The 17,616-nt window shown below is 46.5% G+C and overlaps 1 protein-coding gene across 4 annotated transcripts in view; it reads left to right on the forward strand.

Annotated features, from left to right (window-relative positions):
• Nucleotides 1-17,616, forward strand: part of stk40 (serine/threonine kinase 40) — a 90,651-nt gene that overhangs the window by 23,414 nt on the left and 49,621 nt on the right. For all 4 annotated transcript variants that reach the window (XM_038801429.1, XM_038801410.1, XM_038801438.1 and 1 more), the window contains 3 exons: nt 5,847-5,973; nt 14,990-15,075; nt 17,156-17,296. In XM_038801429.1, coding sequence (XP_038657357.1) covers nt 5,847-5,973; nt 14,990-15,075; nt 17,156-17,296 — 354 coding nt within the window. The remainder of the gene's footprint in view (nt 1-5,846; nt 5,974-14,989; nt 15,076-17,155; nt 17,297-17,616) is intronic.

The following is a 17,616-nucleotide window of genomic DNA, read 5'->3' on the forward strand; positions in this document are numbered from 1 at the left end:
CATAGATTTAAAAAAATATTTCTTGTTTAGTTAACACTTGAACTAGGATTTTTATTTTTGGGACTCCGTTAATATAACAGACAGAAGCATATCCAAGAAAATAAAGAACAGTTGAATTAAGATAAACTTCATGCATATGTTATCATCTTAACATAGACAAGAAATGTTGGAAATATGAAGAGCATCACTCAGCATTTGAAAAGGTACATTAGCATTTTGGATGAAATGCTTAAACATTTTCCTCTTCCCAGCCTAGTCCTAAGTGTAAGTGAGGAACTTCTGTTATGGTATTTGCAATGTTGCATGGTACTATTTAGAATTCTAAAGTTTGTCCTTTTTTGAGCTGTTGCAGACCACATTGCTTTAATCAACTGGGGCAGCACGGTAGCATAGTGGTTAGCATCAATGCTTCACAGCTCCAGGGTCCCAGGTTCGGTTCCCGGCTGGGTCACTGTCTGTGCGGAGTCTGCACGTCCTCCCCGTGTGTGCGTGGGTTTCCTCCGGGTGCTCCGGTTTCCTCCCACAGTCCAAAGATGTGCTGGTTAGGTGGATTGGCCATGCTAAATTGCCCGTAGTGTCCTAAAAAGTAAGGTTAAGGGGGGGGGTTGTTGGGTTACGGGTATAGGGTGGATATGTGAGTTTGAGTAGGGTGATCATTGCTCGGCACAATATCGAGGGCCAGAGGGCCTGTTCTGTGCTGTACTGTTCTAAATTCTAACTTCATGTGTAACTGTGTAATCCAACAGTTAAACTCCAGTGCAAGTTTGCATTTGGTTGCTTTTAACTAATGGAAAATTGTGCGCTTGCAAGGTAATTTGGTGAGACCAACAGTCACTGGCTTGAGATATCCAATTGGTGCTTCTGTCTGTCGATTCTGTGCTGGAGACCTTGTCTTTTGTCCCCTGATCTTCTGTACAGCTGTACAGAATTTTCTGGTTCCAACTTCCTGTCAGCTGAGCTAGAATCGGAGAATCCTTAGTGCAGAAGGAGACCATTCGGCCCTCTGCACCGACCCTCTGAAAGAACACGCCAATCAAACCCACTTCTTGTCCCTCCCCAATAACCCCTTAACCTAACCTACACTTCCCTGGACACTTAAGGGGCAATTTAGCATGGCCAATCCACCTCAGCTGCTTGCACATGTTTGGGCTGTGGCGGAAGCCAGAGCACCTGGAGGAAACTCGTGCAGGCACTGGGCGAACTTGCAAACTTAAGAGTGGGCCAAGACCGAATTGAATGTGTAAAACTGCACCTGGACAGTGGTCCAGGATCGAACCTGGGCCTTGGTGTTATAGAATTTACAGTGCAGAAGGAGGCCATTCGGCCCATCGAGTCTGCACCAGCTCTTGGAAAGAGCACCCTACCCAAGCTCATACCTCCACCCTATCCCAGTAACCCCACCTAACACTAAGGACAATTTGGACCCTAAGGGCAATTTATCACGGTCAATCCACCTAACCTGCACATCTTTGGACTGTGGGAGGAAACCGGAGCACCCTGAGGAAACCCACGCACACATGGGGAGAACGTGCAGACTCCACACAGACAGTGACCCAAGCTGGGATTCGAACACGGGACCCTGGAGCTGTGAAGCATTTGTGCTATCCACAATACCGTGCTGCCCATGAAGGGGAAATTCAAGAATTTAAATAGAGTAGATCAGGAGAAACTGTTTGCTCTGTCGGTTGGATTAACAGAAGATGCAGAGGTAACTAGCAAAAAAAAAAACCATTATGTGCAGAAAGCCTTTATTTTGCACAAGTATTGTGATCTGGCAGGTACGGTCTGAATATATAGTGGATGCAGTTTCAATAACTTTCAAAAGAAAATTGAATAAATATTTAAAGGGGAATTTGTCTTGGCCTTGGGGAAAGCGCCCCATTCGATGTTTATAACACTTTTTAAAATCCTTTACATGTCGGCAGACTTCTGCCCACTTATTTCCATTTTGTAGCTTCATTGAATAATTTTTGTCTTCAAGTCTTTTTTAAAAAAAAAAAATTATTTTCAATAGCTGCTTCAACCAGTTGATTTAAGCTCTTTTACTGTCGACCCTCATTTGAAAATTTTATTTTTACTCTTTCCATATTCTGTCTGCTAGACAGCTGAGTGGAACTCTGATTCCCTTGCTTGTGTTTTTTTTAAATAATTGACTGTTGTGAATGTGCTGGATGTCCTGGCTAGTTCAGATTCCATTCCTTCTCCTTGTACTTGGTTACCTTGGAATAAACGACTAATATTCATTACCATTCCTATTTCGAGTAAGATACTACGCAAGGTTCTGCAGAATCAGACCGCTCAGCACAGAAGGAGACCATTTCTTTTTGTTGGAGCAGCTGTGTTTAGTCTCGCATCATCTTTGTCTATAACTCTAGCTTTTCATCCTCGAGTACCTGTCCAAATCCCTTTTTAAAATTACTTGTGATATTTGGTTCACGTACTTTTTCAAGTAATGTTCCAGATCTCAACAGCTGTGAGTGAAAGCTTCTTTCCCCCTCACCACCTCCTCTCTAGATCTTTTGCCAGTAATCGTGAATCTGTGATCTCAAGTTTTTGACCCACTTGCCTGAGGGGTAGGAGTATTGATGGGGAAAATCAAACATGAAAATGGAAGTATGTTGCCTCATCCTTTGAATAGAAGAGGCTGCAAATGATGCTCAGTATTTCAAGCTAAAATTACACTTGCTGCAGTCAAGTGATTTACTTTCATTTAACAAAAAAATGGTGAGTTGGTAGGGCTAGATTTATCACATGAAGCTTTTACATGATGGGTGCTGGTGTCCAGCTGGCTTTTAAGCGATGCATGGTGGAATTCATCATGCTGCTCTACTGGTTTGAAACTAGAAATTGTACATTGGAATCTGGAGCAACTTTACTTCTCCATCATTGTTCTTGCCATCCTCTGATTTCCCTGTTCGTCCAGAACTTCTAAGGTATTGAATAATCAAACCCATTTATCCTGGTCTGTACTATAATCGTGTTCATTATTCCCATTCTGCTATCAGTGCAGCAAATTTGTAACGTCACCCACTTTCTAGTTCTTGGGATCCAACACTCGCAAACCTCTTCCGCTGCCTTGCCCCTATTCTCTTGAACTCCTTCCCATAAACCCCCTTTGCTTCTTCATATCTCTCCCATCCTTAATAACTATTTTGACAAAGCCAGGCATTTGCTTATCTCTCCTAAATTGGTTCTACCCCCTTTTGGCCCATGTGTAATAAAAAGCGAAAGTGCAGGAAATACTAGCAGGTCAAGCAGCATCTGAGGAGAGTAACAGAATTTAAAATTTCTGGCCTAACACCAGAACTGTGCAGCTTTTTGCAGCGGGGCATGACAGCCCTTCGTATGCCTCGAAACATTCTGCTGGTCGGCACATTGATGCATCACTTATTTTCATTTAGGTGGCCTGATTATGTGGGAACATGCAGCTCATTTTTGAGAAGCTTTCTGCGATTTCTTGGAAAATTTAAATGCGTCTAGTCACTGTTGCCCTTGAGAAATAAATAGCCAATTGATGCATGAAATCATCTGGTTGCCCAATAAACCTGAATGGAGAAATCGAAGTGAAATTTGTACTGCAGTAAATGTGAACTTGAATTGAAGTCTCGGACACGAGACAGCAAGACCCAAAACTAGAGCAGGTCTGTAATGAAGAAGCATTGCCTTGAAATATTTAAAACTTAAATATGGGAACTCTACATCTATTAAAATTGGCTTTTTAATGAGCTGTGCTGCAATGTGAACATAGGTTCCATTGGTGTAAGGATTGCAAGTGTAAAATGTATAAATGTTCATGTAATTTTTTTTATAGAGCTTTGACATGTGCACAAAGGCATTTTGATATTGTATAATTCTTCTCCCTCCTTTGAACTTATCAAAATTAAACAAATATTACTTATTAAACACTCCAAAAGCCAAGAGCAAAATAGCAGAAAGAGTTCCAAAAATGTTTTTATTCGTTCATGGGATGTTGGCATTGCAGGTTGTGCCAGCATTTATTGCCCATCCCTAATTGCTCTTGAGGGACAGTTAGTCAACCACATTGCTGTGGGTCTCGGATCACATAGGCCCGAACAGGTTAGGATGTCACATTTCCTTCCCTAAAGGACATTGTTAATGAACCACATGGGTTTTTATGACAATTGACAATGGTTTCATGGTCATCACCCTGTATGCTTCATCTGATGCTGGTGTTATGTAGTTACATTGTGTTGCCCTCTTATGTATTTTCTTTTATTTCCCTTTATTTTCATGTACTTAATGATCTGTTGAGCTGCTCGCAGAAAAATACTTTCCACTGTACCTCTGTACACGTGACGATGAACAAATCTAATCCAATCACTAGACTGTTAATTCCAGATTTTATTGAATTCAGATTCACCACCTGCAGTGGTGGAATTTGAACCTGGGATCCACAGCAGTAGTCTGGGTCTCTGGATTAGTAGTGCAGCTCTCGCTCTCTCGCCCTCTTCCTTCCTCCTCTCTCTCGCTCTCTTCTTTCCCCCCCCCCCCCCCAATACCCGGGAGGCAGTGCAGACTCTCCAGAAGTTGCCACAGAATTGGAAAATGTATTCTTGAAAACTGGGACAAAGGAACATGTGTATTAATTACTGTAATTACACTTTTATTGCTCAAAGGCCCATGCTCCCTCTCCAGGGTTCACAGTTCAAGCAGTGATATTTCAGAGGCTGGATTGCAATGAAATGAAAATCGCTTATTGTCACAATTAGGCTTCAAAAGCCCCTAGTCGCCACATTCCAGCGCCTGTTCGGGGAGGCTGTTACGGGAATTGAACCGTGTTGCTGGGCTGCCTCGGTCTGCTTTCAAAGCCAGCGATTTAGTCCTGTGCTAAACTAGCCCCTATTGCAGATCCAGAGACTGAGCCAGCTGAGTGAAAGGTTCAGACTGTTGTTGAAAGTCGGTTTCTCTCAATCAGTCATATCCTGTTTTCATGTAAATTGTGCTGTATTGTAGCTTTTAAATCAGTGAAAACATAGCTGTCTGAAACTTGACTGCAGTAAAATGTCACTTTAGAACGGCTAAATCTGTTTTAGTTCAACTTGAGATTGCCAAATAGGCATCGCCCAGTTTCTATTTAACTTGAACAAAAAAATAAGTCTTGATAACTAACTTTAACCAAGTAAGGAAAGTAAACCACATGTAATTGTTCAACTGACCGGTTTGATCTAATCAGAAATCATTTTACTGCTGTCAACATGTTGGGTTTTGAGTCATTGGGGGGGCGGAGAGGTGGGATTGCAGGTTTTATTTTGCGTGTAGTAATTTACTTCGGCTCAAAATCAAAGAAAAAAGCATTAAAATATCACATTGTAAGGAAACAGCGAGCCAGCGGTGTGGGGAAGAATTGTGATAGGCAGAAGACAGCAAGAATAAAGGAAAAACACGGGGCTGAACAGTTTTACTGGGAACCTGTTTAATGGCTTCTTTGAAGGGTAAAACAGCATGTTTTGCTGAAAGCCAGGCTTCCCTTACAATTTAATTTGTAATGACACAATTCATGGCGCAGGCTTTTTCATGAATTCCACAAAGACCTGCCCACTGATACTGAGGAGATTCTGTGATGATTACTCACTGTTCCTTTTCATGTCTGGGAATTGCTGGTTGCATCATACCAACTGTACTGCTTCCCTGCAGCGTCAGTGTCTCTGCTTCTCTGAGTTGCCAAGTTAATTTGAGTGCCTTGTAGTGGGCATTAATTTGTGTGTCGAAAGTAGGTGTTTAACTTGTGACTTGATGAACTGGCTAGTCAGGGTCCTTTTTAAAATACCGGTCAGTTGACTCAACCCCAGCGAATCAGATGATTTAAAATGTTTAATTTTCTCTAGAGTGGAGACTGCAGGATGAAGAGGAGAGCAGCTGACAGAGGAGCCGGTGAATCCTCAGCTCGATCCAAGGCTCTTTGTGCAGGGATCTCCGGAAGCAACAGCAAAAGGGCTGGGCCATTCATCTTGGGTGAGTTTGTCGATCTACGAGAATAAACTCAAATTCTTCTCTCTCTCCCCCCCCCCCCCCCCCCCCCCCCCAGCTTGTATTGGGTTAAGTTTCAGAGGCTCTCTCTACGATGTGCTGTTTGTTGCTTCCTCATGAACAAGTCAAAATGGTGACTGCTAACAGATTATGCCAACCCAATCTCTTCACTTGACATGGAAAATTTCATGTACTTGATTGTGATCAAGAGCAGGACCCGAGGTTATTCGACCCCCTTCACTCACTTTGAAAATGAGGCTATTAAAAGTACTTGTTTAAGATCAACTTGGACCTGGGACCTTTTGGTTTCTGTGGCTGGAAGACCAACTTGTATTACCAACTAAACATCAATGGAGCTAATTAACAGAATAGGCTCAGTGTACGGACTGAATGAAAAAGCTGACCAGAGGTTTGGCTCCTGAACATTAGAGCAACCCTGCTGAAAACTTGGCAGACCATGCACTCAGCAGTGTTCTGATAGAATTTACAGTGCTGAAGGAGGTATTTCGGCCCATTGAGTCTGCATCGGCCCTTTGGAAAGAACACTCTTATCTAAGCCTACACCTCCACCCGAAGGGGCTGGTTTAGCACAGGGCTAAATTGCTGGCTTTGAAAGCAGACCAGGGCAGGCCAGCAGCACGGTTCAATTCCCGTACTAGCCTCCCCAAACAGGCGCCAGAATGTGGTGACTAGGGGCTTTTTCACAGTAACTTAATTCGAAGCCTACTTGTGACAATAAGCGATTTTCATTTTTTTCTCCCATCCTATCCCTGCAACCCAGTAACCCCACCTAACCTTTAGCATGGCCAAACTCACTTAACCTGCACATCTTCGAACTGTGGGGGGAAACCAGAGCACCTGGAGGAAACCCACACAGACATGGGGAGAATGTGCAGACTCCGCACAGACAAGTGACCCAAGTCAGGAATTGAACCTGGGACCCTCGAGCTGTGAAGCAACTGTGCTACCGTGCTGCCCTACCCTGCTAATATTGGCAATGTCCAGACTCGTGAGAAGTGGACTTTCTGGTGAGGTGACATTCTGATGCGGTGTTTGCAGGACTATACGCCAGCAGAGATTACAAATGGAGTCTTGTGAACTCTGCTGAAAGTGTTGATTGATGGCATGATTAAGATTGGATGTCATGTGCAGTTGAGCAGCATGCCACGCACGTCAGCACTGAGTCTTACAAAATTCAGGTGCAGGACCAGTGCCTGCAAATCCATAGGTGCCCTGAGCAGTGGAGGAGAAAAGCAAATGTACCGTATATACTCGCGTAACATGCGACTTTTGAGCACCTAATTTGAAGCCTAAATTTCGGGGGTCGCATGATACGTGAGGTACAAAAATCGCGGGTGTGAAATGCTGGCCAAGATAAGTAACATAGCATCAAGTAGTTAATGAAACTGTTATACAGGTATTTATTTTTGAACATAATGATATATGAAACAGGAAAACATTGGTTATTTAACATTTATTAAAATGTAAAAACATCATTAAAACAAACTAATGCAGGTGAACTAAAATCCTTCGAATTCGCTTTCATTGTCATCGTCAAATAAAGCTTGGAATTCTTCTTCATCGAGGCAGTCGTCATACTGATCATCTTCCAGGTCTTCAATATTTTCATCCTCTTCTCCTACATCTTCGAATAAAGCATCATCTTCACTTCCATCCAAAGCATTTGCTATTCCACATTTTTAAAATGCTTTAACGATCAAATCGCCATCTATCCCAGCCCATGCCTCTTTTACCCACAAACAATAGAGCCAAATCCGGAGCCTTCATATTCCCCCCCCTTCGTAAATGATTTCTCTCCTTCCATCATCCAGTCATTCCATTTCTTCCTTAGATTGTCTTTAAATGGCTTATTGATGGATACGTCAAGTGGCTGAACGACGCTAGTCAAGCCAGCTGGAATGATCGCTATATCGGTGTTCGCTTCGCAAACAGCTTTCACAACGGCATCCACTCGATGTGACCTAAACATATCCCAAACAAGTAAACTTTTTTGGCGTAGTAAACCACCTGCTCTTGATTCCCAAACTCTCTTCAGCCAAATCATGCAGCCATTATCGTTCATCCAACCTTTTTCATGGACATTAATTTCCGTTTGAAGGTGACCATTGGAGGAAGTTTCGTCCCATCTGCCATACACGTTAGTACAACCGTAAAATGTGTCTTTTCATGCCCTGTAGTTTTGATAAAGATACTTTTTTCGCCGACTTTATTAGCGGTTGAGTTTGATGGCATATCAAAATTCATGGGTGTCTCATCCATGTTTCCAATGCACGATAAATTATAGCTGTTAGCTTTGCGATGTTTGATAACAAATCTATGAAAACTTAACACTTTTTCTTCTTATTCTTTTGGGAGTCTCTGCAATTTTTGTTTTTCTTCTTAACACAAAGTCATGTCTTTTCATGAACCGCGTACACCATCCGGGACCCATGATTTGTGCATTTATAGGAAGGACTTCCCATCAATTGTTCTTTTTGCTTTCTCCAGTTTCGGACGCAGCTTTTTCCGACACCAAACAGGTTTCCAGCTTTAACATTGTTGCTTTGTTCCACTTCGGCAACAAGTTGCAGTTTCAGTTTGGCTGTATATTTCTTCGCTGATCTTTTCTCCATTTTTGCTAAGGGTCGATTGTGTCAGCTGTTAGGTACTGTGACTGTTTATTATCGGGTTTAGTTCCGTGATTAGAAACAGCAAAACAGCTGTTTCTCATTCGGCAGTTTTAGGCGGAAAACTTACCTTTTTTTAAAAAATAATTTTTATTGAGAAATTTTGATTTTATACAACAATAAAGCACCTTAGTAAAATGCCGAAAATAACAATAATATTAACAATCATATACATTCACCCCATCCCCATGAACAACCCAGCATTTTAACAACAACGCAAATTAACCCACTATAAAGTTACAGAATAAACACTACAATAATGCAACCCCCCCCCCCCCCCCCCCCCCCCCGGGTTGCTGCTGCTATTGACCCAGTTACCTATCTCTGAGCCAGGAAGTCCAGAAAAGGCTGCCATCGTTTATAGAACCCTTGTATTGATCCTCTCAGGGCAAATTTGACCTTTTCCAATTTTATAAATCCCGCCATGTCACTGATCCAGGTCTCCACGCTTGGGGGCCTTGCATCCTTCCATTGTAACAGAATCCTTCGACGGGCTACTAGGCACGCAAAGGCCAGGACACCGGCCTCTTTCGCCTCCTGCACTCCCGGCTCTACCGCAACTCCAAAAATCGCGAGTCCCCACCCTGGTTTGACCCTGGATCCAACCACCCTCGACACCGTCCCCGCCACCCCCTTCCAGAATTCTTCCTGTGCTGGGCATGCCCAGAACATATGGGCGTGGTTCGCAGGACTCCCCGAACATCTGGTGCACCTGTCCTCACCCCCGAAGAACCTACTCATCCTAGTCCCGGACATGTGGGCCCGGTGCAGCACCTTAAATTGGATGAGACTAAGCCTCGCACATGAGGAGGAGGAGTTGACTCTCTCCAACGCCTCCGCCCAAGTCCCATCCTCTATCTGCTCCCCGAGTTCCTCCTCCCATTTAGCCTTCAGCTCCTCCACTGACGACTCCTCCACCTCCTGCATTACCTTATAGATGTCAGACAGCTTCCCCTCTCCGACCCACACCCCCGAAAGCACTCTGCCCATCGTCCCCTGCGAGGGCAGCAAAGGGAATCCCTCTACCTGCCGCCTAGCAAACGCCTTTACCTGCAGGTATCTGAACATGTTCCCCTGGGGAAGGCCAAATTTATCCTCCAGTTCCCCCAGGCCCGCAAACCTCCCGCCAATAAACAGGTCCCTCAATTTGCTGATGCCCGCCCTTTGCCATCCCCTGAATCCCCCATCCGTGTTCCCCGGGATGAACCGATGGTTGCCACCCAGTGGAGCCTCCATCGAGCCCCCTGTTTCCCCCCGATGCCGTCTCCACTGTCCCCAGATTCTTAGGGTCGCCGCCACCACCGGGCTCGTGGTAACCCTCTTGGGGGAGAGCGGCAACGGTGCCGTTAGCATGGCACCCAGGCTTGTACCTCTACATGACGCCATCTCCATTCTTTTCCACGCCGCCCCTCCCCCCTCCATCACCCATTTACGCACCATTGACACATTGGCTGCCCAGTAGTACCCCAGAAGGTTGGGCAGCGCCAGCCCGCCTCTATCCCTTCCTCGCTCCAGGAATACCCTCCTCACTCTTGGAGTCCCATGTGCCCACACAAAGCTCAGAATACTGCCGGTCACTCTCCTAAAGAAGGCCCTGGGGATAAATATGGGCAGGCACTGAAAAAGGAACAAGAACCTCGGAAGCACTGTCATTTTGACGGACTGCACCCTCCCCGCCAACCACAATGGCAGCATGTCCCACCTCCTGAACTCCTCCTCCATCTGATCTACCAGTCTGGTAAAGTTATGCTTGTGGAGAGTCCCCCAGTCCCTGGCCACTTGCACCCCCAGGTACCTAAAGCTCTCCCCTGCCCGCCTAAGCGGGAGCCTACCAATTCCTTCCTCCTGGTCTCCAGGGTGCACCACAAACACCTCGCTCTTGCCTAAGTTTAATTTATAACCTGAGAAGGTCCCAAACTCGGCTAGTAACTCCATCACTCCCGGCATCCCTCCCACCGGGTCCGCCACATACAGTAACAGGTCGTCGGCATACAACGACACCCTATGTTCCTCTCCACCTCGCACCAAGCCTCTCCACCTCTCTGAATCTCTCAATGCCATCGCCAGCGGCTCGATTGCCAGTGCAAACAACAAGGGGGACAAGGGGCAACCCTGCCTGGTCCCTCGGTAAAGCCGGAAGTACTCCGACCTCCTCCTATTCGTAGCCACGCACGCCATCGGGGCCTCATATAACAGCCGTACCCATCTAATGAACCCTTCACCAAATCCAAACCTCCCCAACACCTCCCATAGGTACCCCCACTCCACTCTATCGAAGGCCTTCTCCGCATCCAGCGCCACCACTATCTCTGCCTCCCCCTCAATCGCCGGCATCATAATGACATTCAGCAATCTCCGCACATTCGTGTTCAGCTGCCTTCCCTTCACAAAACCTGTCTGGTCCTCATGCACAACCCCTGGCACACAGTCCTCTATCCTGGTGGCCAGGATTTTTGCCAGCACCTTAGCATCCACGTTGAGGAGAGATATGGGCCTGTATGACCCACACTGCTGGGGGTCCTTGTCCTTCTTTAAAATTAACGAGATCAGCGCCCGTGACATCGTTGGGGGCAAAGTCCCCCCTTCCCACGCTTCATTAAGTGTCCGCACCAGCAAGGGGCCCACGAGGTCCACGAACTTTTTATAAAATTCCACCGGGAACCCATCCGGCCCCGGTGCCTTCCCTGACTGCATCTGCCCGATCCCCTTAACTAGCTCCTCCAGCTCAATCGGCGCACCCAGCCCCTCCACCTTCTCCTCCTGCACCTTCGGGAAAGAAAGCCTGTCAAGGAACCTCTCCATTCCCCTCCTCTCCCCCATTGGCTCCGACTGGTACAGTTCCCCGTAAAAGTCCTTGAAGACCTCATTCACCTCTACCCCCTTCCGCACCACATTCCCACTCTTGTCTCTCACTCCAGCAATCTCCTTAGCCGCATCCCGCTTACGGAGCTGATGAGCCAGCATCCTACTCGCCTTTTCACCATGTTCGTACACTGCCCCTTGTGCCTTCCTCCACTGTGCCTCAGCCTTTCTAGTGGTCAGCAAATCAAATTTAGCCTGCAGGCTGCGCCTCTCCCCCAACAGTCCCTCCTCTGGTGCCTCTGCATACCTCCTGTCCACCTCCAGCATCTTTCCCACCAGTCTATCCCTCTCGCTCCTCTCGCTCCTCTCCCTGTGTGCCCGGATGGATATCAGCTCCCCACGAATTACTGCCTTCAGGGCTTCCCAGACCATCCCCACCTGAACCTCCCCCGTATCATTCACCTCAAGGTACCCCTCAATACTTGCCCGGACCCTCCTACACACCTCCTCCTCCGCCAACAACCCCACATCCAACCGCCACAACGGACGTTGGTCTCGCACCTCCCCCATTTCCAACTCTATCCAATGCGGAGCGTGGTCAGAGATTGTAATGGCCGAATGCTCGGCCTCCTCCACTCTCTGAATCAGTCCCCTACTCACCACGAAGAAATCTATCCGAGAGTAGACCCTATGTACGTGGGAGAATAAAGAGTACTCACGTGCCCTCGGCCTCTCAAACCTCCATGGATCCACTCCACCCATCTGATCCATAAACCCTCTCAGTACCTTGGCCGCCGCCGGCCTCCTACCCGTCCTAGAGCTGGACCGATCCAGTGAAGGATCCAACACCGTATTAAAGTCCCCCCCCTATGATCAGGCCTCCCGCCTCCAGATCCGGGATCCGTCCCAACATATGCCTCATAAAGCCCGCATCGTCCCAATTTGGGGCATACACACTAGCCAGTACCACCGTCTCTCCTTGTAGCCTGCCCCTAACCATCACATACCTACCCCCCTTATCCGCCACCACCTCCGATGCCTCAAACAACACATTTTTCCCCACCAGAATCGCCACTCCCCGGTTCCTCACATCCAACCCCGAGTGGAAAACCTGCCCCACCCATCCCTTCCTCAGGCGGACCTGGTCCGCCACTCTCAGGTGGGTCTCCTGAAGCATTGCCACATCCGCCTTTAGCCCCTTCAGGTGACCCAGTACCCTTGACTGCTTCACCGGCCCATTCAACCCTCTCACATTCCAGGTGACCAACCGGATCAGAGGGCGTCCCGCCCCCCTCCCCCGTCGGCTAGCCATAGCCCGTCGACTGCCCGCCCCAGGCCAGCGTCCCCTGCTCGACCCCGTCCCCATAGCGACAACCCCTCACCTCTGTCCCCCCAGCCCCCACCAGCTCCTTCTTGACCCTACCAGCAGCAACCCGGTATTCCCCTTTTCCCCCCCTCCCTTCCCCCAGGCTAGGAACCCTCCCAGCCGCGAACCGTCCTCCATTGTACTTCCGTGGGTCAGCTAACTTCTGCTGACCCCGGAAACTCCCGCCAATAGCCCGGCCCCTCCCGAAGTGGGATCATCCCCCAATCTATCCCTCCTCCTGGCACCACTCCAGCGCGGGGAAGAACCAGTTAAGGCCCCACCTCCCCCGTCACCATCTCCGCCCCCCCAGCCCTGCAGCGCGGGAAACCAGAGGAAAGCCCGCGCTTTCGCCCTGCCCCACCACACCCTTCGGACGCAGCTCCCAAATATCAGCCCCCCTCCATACCCCCACTCCGACATAGAATACAACATACCCCCCCGACTCTCCCCGCAAGATACACAGCCCAAACAATGCCCCAAGCACAAAAACAAAAACATAGCAGAACAACCCCCCCTGTAAATAACCATATCAAAATTGCAAAAGTACTAAAACAAGAAGAAAAAAACAGAAGAAAAAGAGAACACAGCAACAGCCGAATCCAGCACTAATATCTTACAGCCGACCTCGCAACCCCCAACCCCTAGTTCAAGTCCAGTTTCTCCGTCCGCACGAAGGCCCACGCCTCCTCCGGGGAATCAAAATAATAGTCCCGGTCCGAATAAGTTACCCACAGGCGCGCGGGCGGCAACATTCCGAACTTTATCTTTTTTCTATAAAGCACCTCTTTCGTCCGATTAAATCCGGACCGCCGCTTAGCCACCTCCGCACTCCAGTCCTGGTAGATCCGCACTACCCCATTCTCCCAATTGCTGCTCTTCACCTTCTTGGCCCAGCGCAGCACGCAGTCCCGATCACTGAACCGGTGGAACCTCACCAGCACCGCACGCGGGGGTTCATTCTCCTTAGGCCTCCTGGCCAGTACTCTGTGTGCTCCCTCTAGCTCCAGGGGCAAATGGAGAGACCCGGCCCCCACTAGCGAACCCAGCATTACAGCCACATAGGCTGTCAGGTCCGATCCCTCCAGCCCCTCCGCAAGGCCCAAGATCCGCAGGTTTTTCCGCCTCATGCGGTGATCCAGCTCCTCGAAGCGTTCCTGCCACTTCTTGTGGAGTGCTTCGTGCCCCTCCACCTTACTCACGAGGACCACGGCCTCCTTCTCTCGTTCAATGGCCTGCGTCTGCAACTTCTTGATGGCAGCACCCTGGGTGGTCTGAATCTCTGACAGCCTTCTGTTTGTTTCCTGCAGAGAGCTCAGTACTTCATCCTTGAATTCTTTAAAGCAGCGCAGGAGATCAGTTTGTTGTTCCTGGGCCCAGAGTCTCCATTCCCCTGGAGCTCTGTCGGTGGCCATCTTGGATCCCTTCCCCCGTTTTTTCTGAGGAGCTGCTGCTGTTTTTTCCATCTTTCCACTCCGAGTTCGAGGCATGGACTGCAGGGAAAGTCGTTCAGCACACCTTCCCCCACCGGGAGACGTCGAAAAATTTCCGTTTTGGGCTCTCAAAAGAGCCGAAAAATCTCTTTAAAACGGGAGCTCCCACATGTGTGGCTTATTGCTGCATAACTGCCACCGGAAGTCGGCGGAAAACTTACCTGAGTGTCAGCTGTCATGTCAAAAAAGTGACTCGCATGATACATGAGGTATACTATAAAAGCATGTTTTTGGGCTGAAAATTTAGGGGTCGCATGATACGCGAGATCGAAGGATACGCAAGTATATACGATAATTAAATATTTGTTTGGGCATTCTGTTTAATATGAAACAATGTTTGAAATGAACAATATACTGGCTTTGCTGTGTCTGAAAAGGGTTTGGAAAATGGGCTTCATCCTCCAGCAGGACTTGTCTGCTGCGTGTTGTTTTTATGGCTATTTAGTGACTCAAAAACGGATTAGTCATTCTCTGAGCTGTTCCCAGCAGCACTTATTATACCAAATAACCTTGATTTTTAAAATGAGTAAGAAGTCCTTCACATTGGGGAAGTCTTTTATGTAATTGTGAGTTAGTCATAGGCTTCCACTAAATTGAAAGGAATCTCTGGGCTGTGCGTTTTATTTTTTTAAAACAATTTTATTTCTCTTGGTTAGGTCCTCGTTTGGGAAATTCGCCTGTACAGAGTATTGTTCAGTGTTTGGCAAGAAAAGATGGAACAGATGACTTCTATCAATTAAAAGTGAGTGAAGAAAGCCTCCCAACATTTTCTTTAATGTCTTGTCTTGTGGAAGAACACAAATGCTTCTATTTTCAATTCTAAACTTTGCCACCATTCCGAGTCCAAAGTACCATTCTCACGAGGATGTCAGTGCAACATAGTGGTTGGCGTATGAAAACTTTCAACCTACATCCAACTGAACTCGAGACCAAACAACTCAATTAAAGTTTCTTCATTTTCAAACTTATCCAAAGAGTCCATTTTAAAGGCAAAGCCCGAGTGATTACAAGTTTGTTGCTGGTAGTGTTATTTGTGGGGGCAATTTCAAAGTGATGAATTGTTTTTTTTTTTAAAACAAGAAAAGTATATAGCGGTTGCCAGTGTGAACAACAACTAGATTGGATTTTGTGTAAACAAAGATGCTAATCACCTATTTTTGAATATTACAAAGTATTCACATTGAAGGAAAATTACAAATTTTTGTGGAAACTATACATGTTGGATCATTACTTGTACTGAAGACTCTTCTTTACATGTCATTTGCAATTGAAATTAGGCCACAGGGAGTTTAATTTCATTGCATGAACATTTCTCATTTTTTATTAAAAAGGGAAATATTAAACTTGTATAAAAAAAAAAGAGCTGGGTGAAGCTTTAGTTCAAGGCCATTTTGGTCTCCTTTTATTAACAGCTACACTGCTTTTAGGATCCCTACCTAGAAGAGGTGGTGATCGGAGGCCACACTTCAATCGCATGGTATTTATTTATCATTATGTACCAAAAAGTCTGTCCTATTCGTTTGTGAATATTACTGTTGTATCCAGTTACTGCTCGACTATTTCTTTTCTCACTCCTTTGACCTTGCCTCAAACCATTAGGTGGAAGATGCAATTTAGTTCAGCTTTGGAGCTTCTTTGCTGGTACGGTCCAGGTCTTAATGGTCTGAATGACTGTTGACGTTAGTTTTGCTTTAGAATAAATAAACGCAGAGTCTCTTAGGGAAACCTGTGATACCGTGATGCATTACAAAACATAGTTATTTGGGTTCTTATGTCTTATCCCCAGTATTGTGATAGTAATTAGGCTGTGCCCTTTCTAATTTCTGTCCTTTCTGCAACTGTGAAGGAGATGGGGGACTTGTGGCTGATGCCCTGGGGACATGGGTTCAAATCCCACCATGGCAGTTGGTGGGATATAAATGCAATTTTTTAAAATCTGGAATTAGAAGCTAGTCTCAGTATATGGAACCTATGTTGATTTGTCGTAAAATCCATCTGGAATTCTGCCACCCTTGCCTAGTCTGGTCTACACGTGACCCACAGCATTTCGGTTGACTCCAAACTAACCTCGGAAATGGCCTTGGAAGCCACTCGAATGAAGGGCAGTTGCTGATGGGCAACAAATGCTGACGTTTCAGTGATGCCCACATCCCATGAAAGAGTTAAAAAGACAACTGCTTGCCTGGTGGCTTGCTCTAACATTAAAAAAAAATGTGACAAATTGTCAAACACGGTGACAGATCTGAAAGTGCAAATGGACAGCACTTAAGAGCATGGTTGTAGGTGGGTGGATGGCAAATAAGATTCTGGATTGTATTTTAAAAGAGAATGAAATATAAACGTGTGGAAACTCTGCATGATATGCAAAATTATTGAAAGATGCACTTCCACTGTCTTCAATAGTGGAATATTCACCAGAAATAATCAAATTATTTCACTGGTCACTGAATCTGTAAACAGGCATAAGTTTGGGGTTGGAAGCATGTAAAGATGGGATCAGAATTTAGTTTCCACAAAGAGTTTATTAGTTGTTTGAGAGAGGGGTCTTGGGGGGGGGGGGGGGGGGTTGGAAATGGGGTTAGAGCAAGTAGCTTGAGTGCAGAGCTGGGATTGGCTATGTCCTGTGGTGAATTTGTGATTTGATGCATATCTGGGAGAAAATTTGTTGACCGTTGCTTTACTAAGAATCAATGAGTAACTTATTTGCTTAGCACGTTAGTTCTGCGTGCTAGTTGCATTAGACTAGAAAACAGACAGTAAAATGAACAGAGTACTGCAATAAATAATTGAATTATGACTCTTGCCCCCTCCCCCCCCCTTAGATTCTCACGCTTGAAGATAGAGGTGAGAGAATGGAAACTCAGGAAGAAAGACAAGGAAAGATGCTTTTGCATACAGAATACTCACTTCTGTCCTTGCTTCCCAATCAAGATGGAGTGGTACATCACCACGGTCTCTTTCAGGTAATTGTATTAAAGCACATGCACGCTTACTCTTGCTGTCCTGCTTGTTAGTGAAAAGCATTCTTCCCTTGATAATGTCATCTTTTTTCCCCTGCAAATTATTTCTCCCATTGGGGCAGCAGTGGTTAGCACTGCTGCCTCACAGCGTCGGGGACCTGGGTTCAATTTCGGCCTTGGGTGACAGTCTGTGTGGAGTTTGCATTTTCTTCAGTGTCTGAGTGGGTTTTGCCCGGGTACTCCGGCTTCCTCCCACAGTCCAAAGATGTGTAGGTTAAGTGGATTGTGCTAAATTCTCCCTTAGTAGCCAACGGTTATATGGA

The sequence above is a fragment of the Scyliorhinus canicula genome, chromosome 1 (assembly GCF_902713615.1).
Source record: "Scyliorhinus canicula chromosome 1, sScyCan1.1, whole genome shotgun sequence".
Lineage (NCBI taxonomy): Eukaryota > Metazoa > Chordata > Chondrichthyes > Carcharhiniformes > Scyliorhinidae > Scyliorhinus > Scyliorhinus canicula.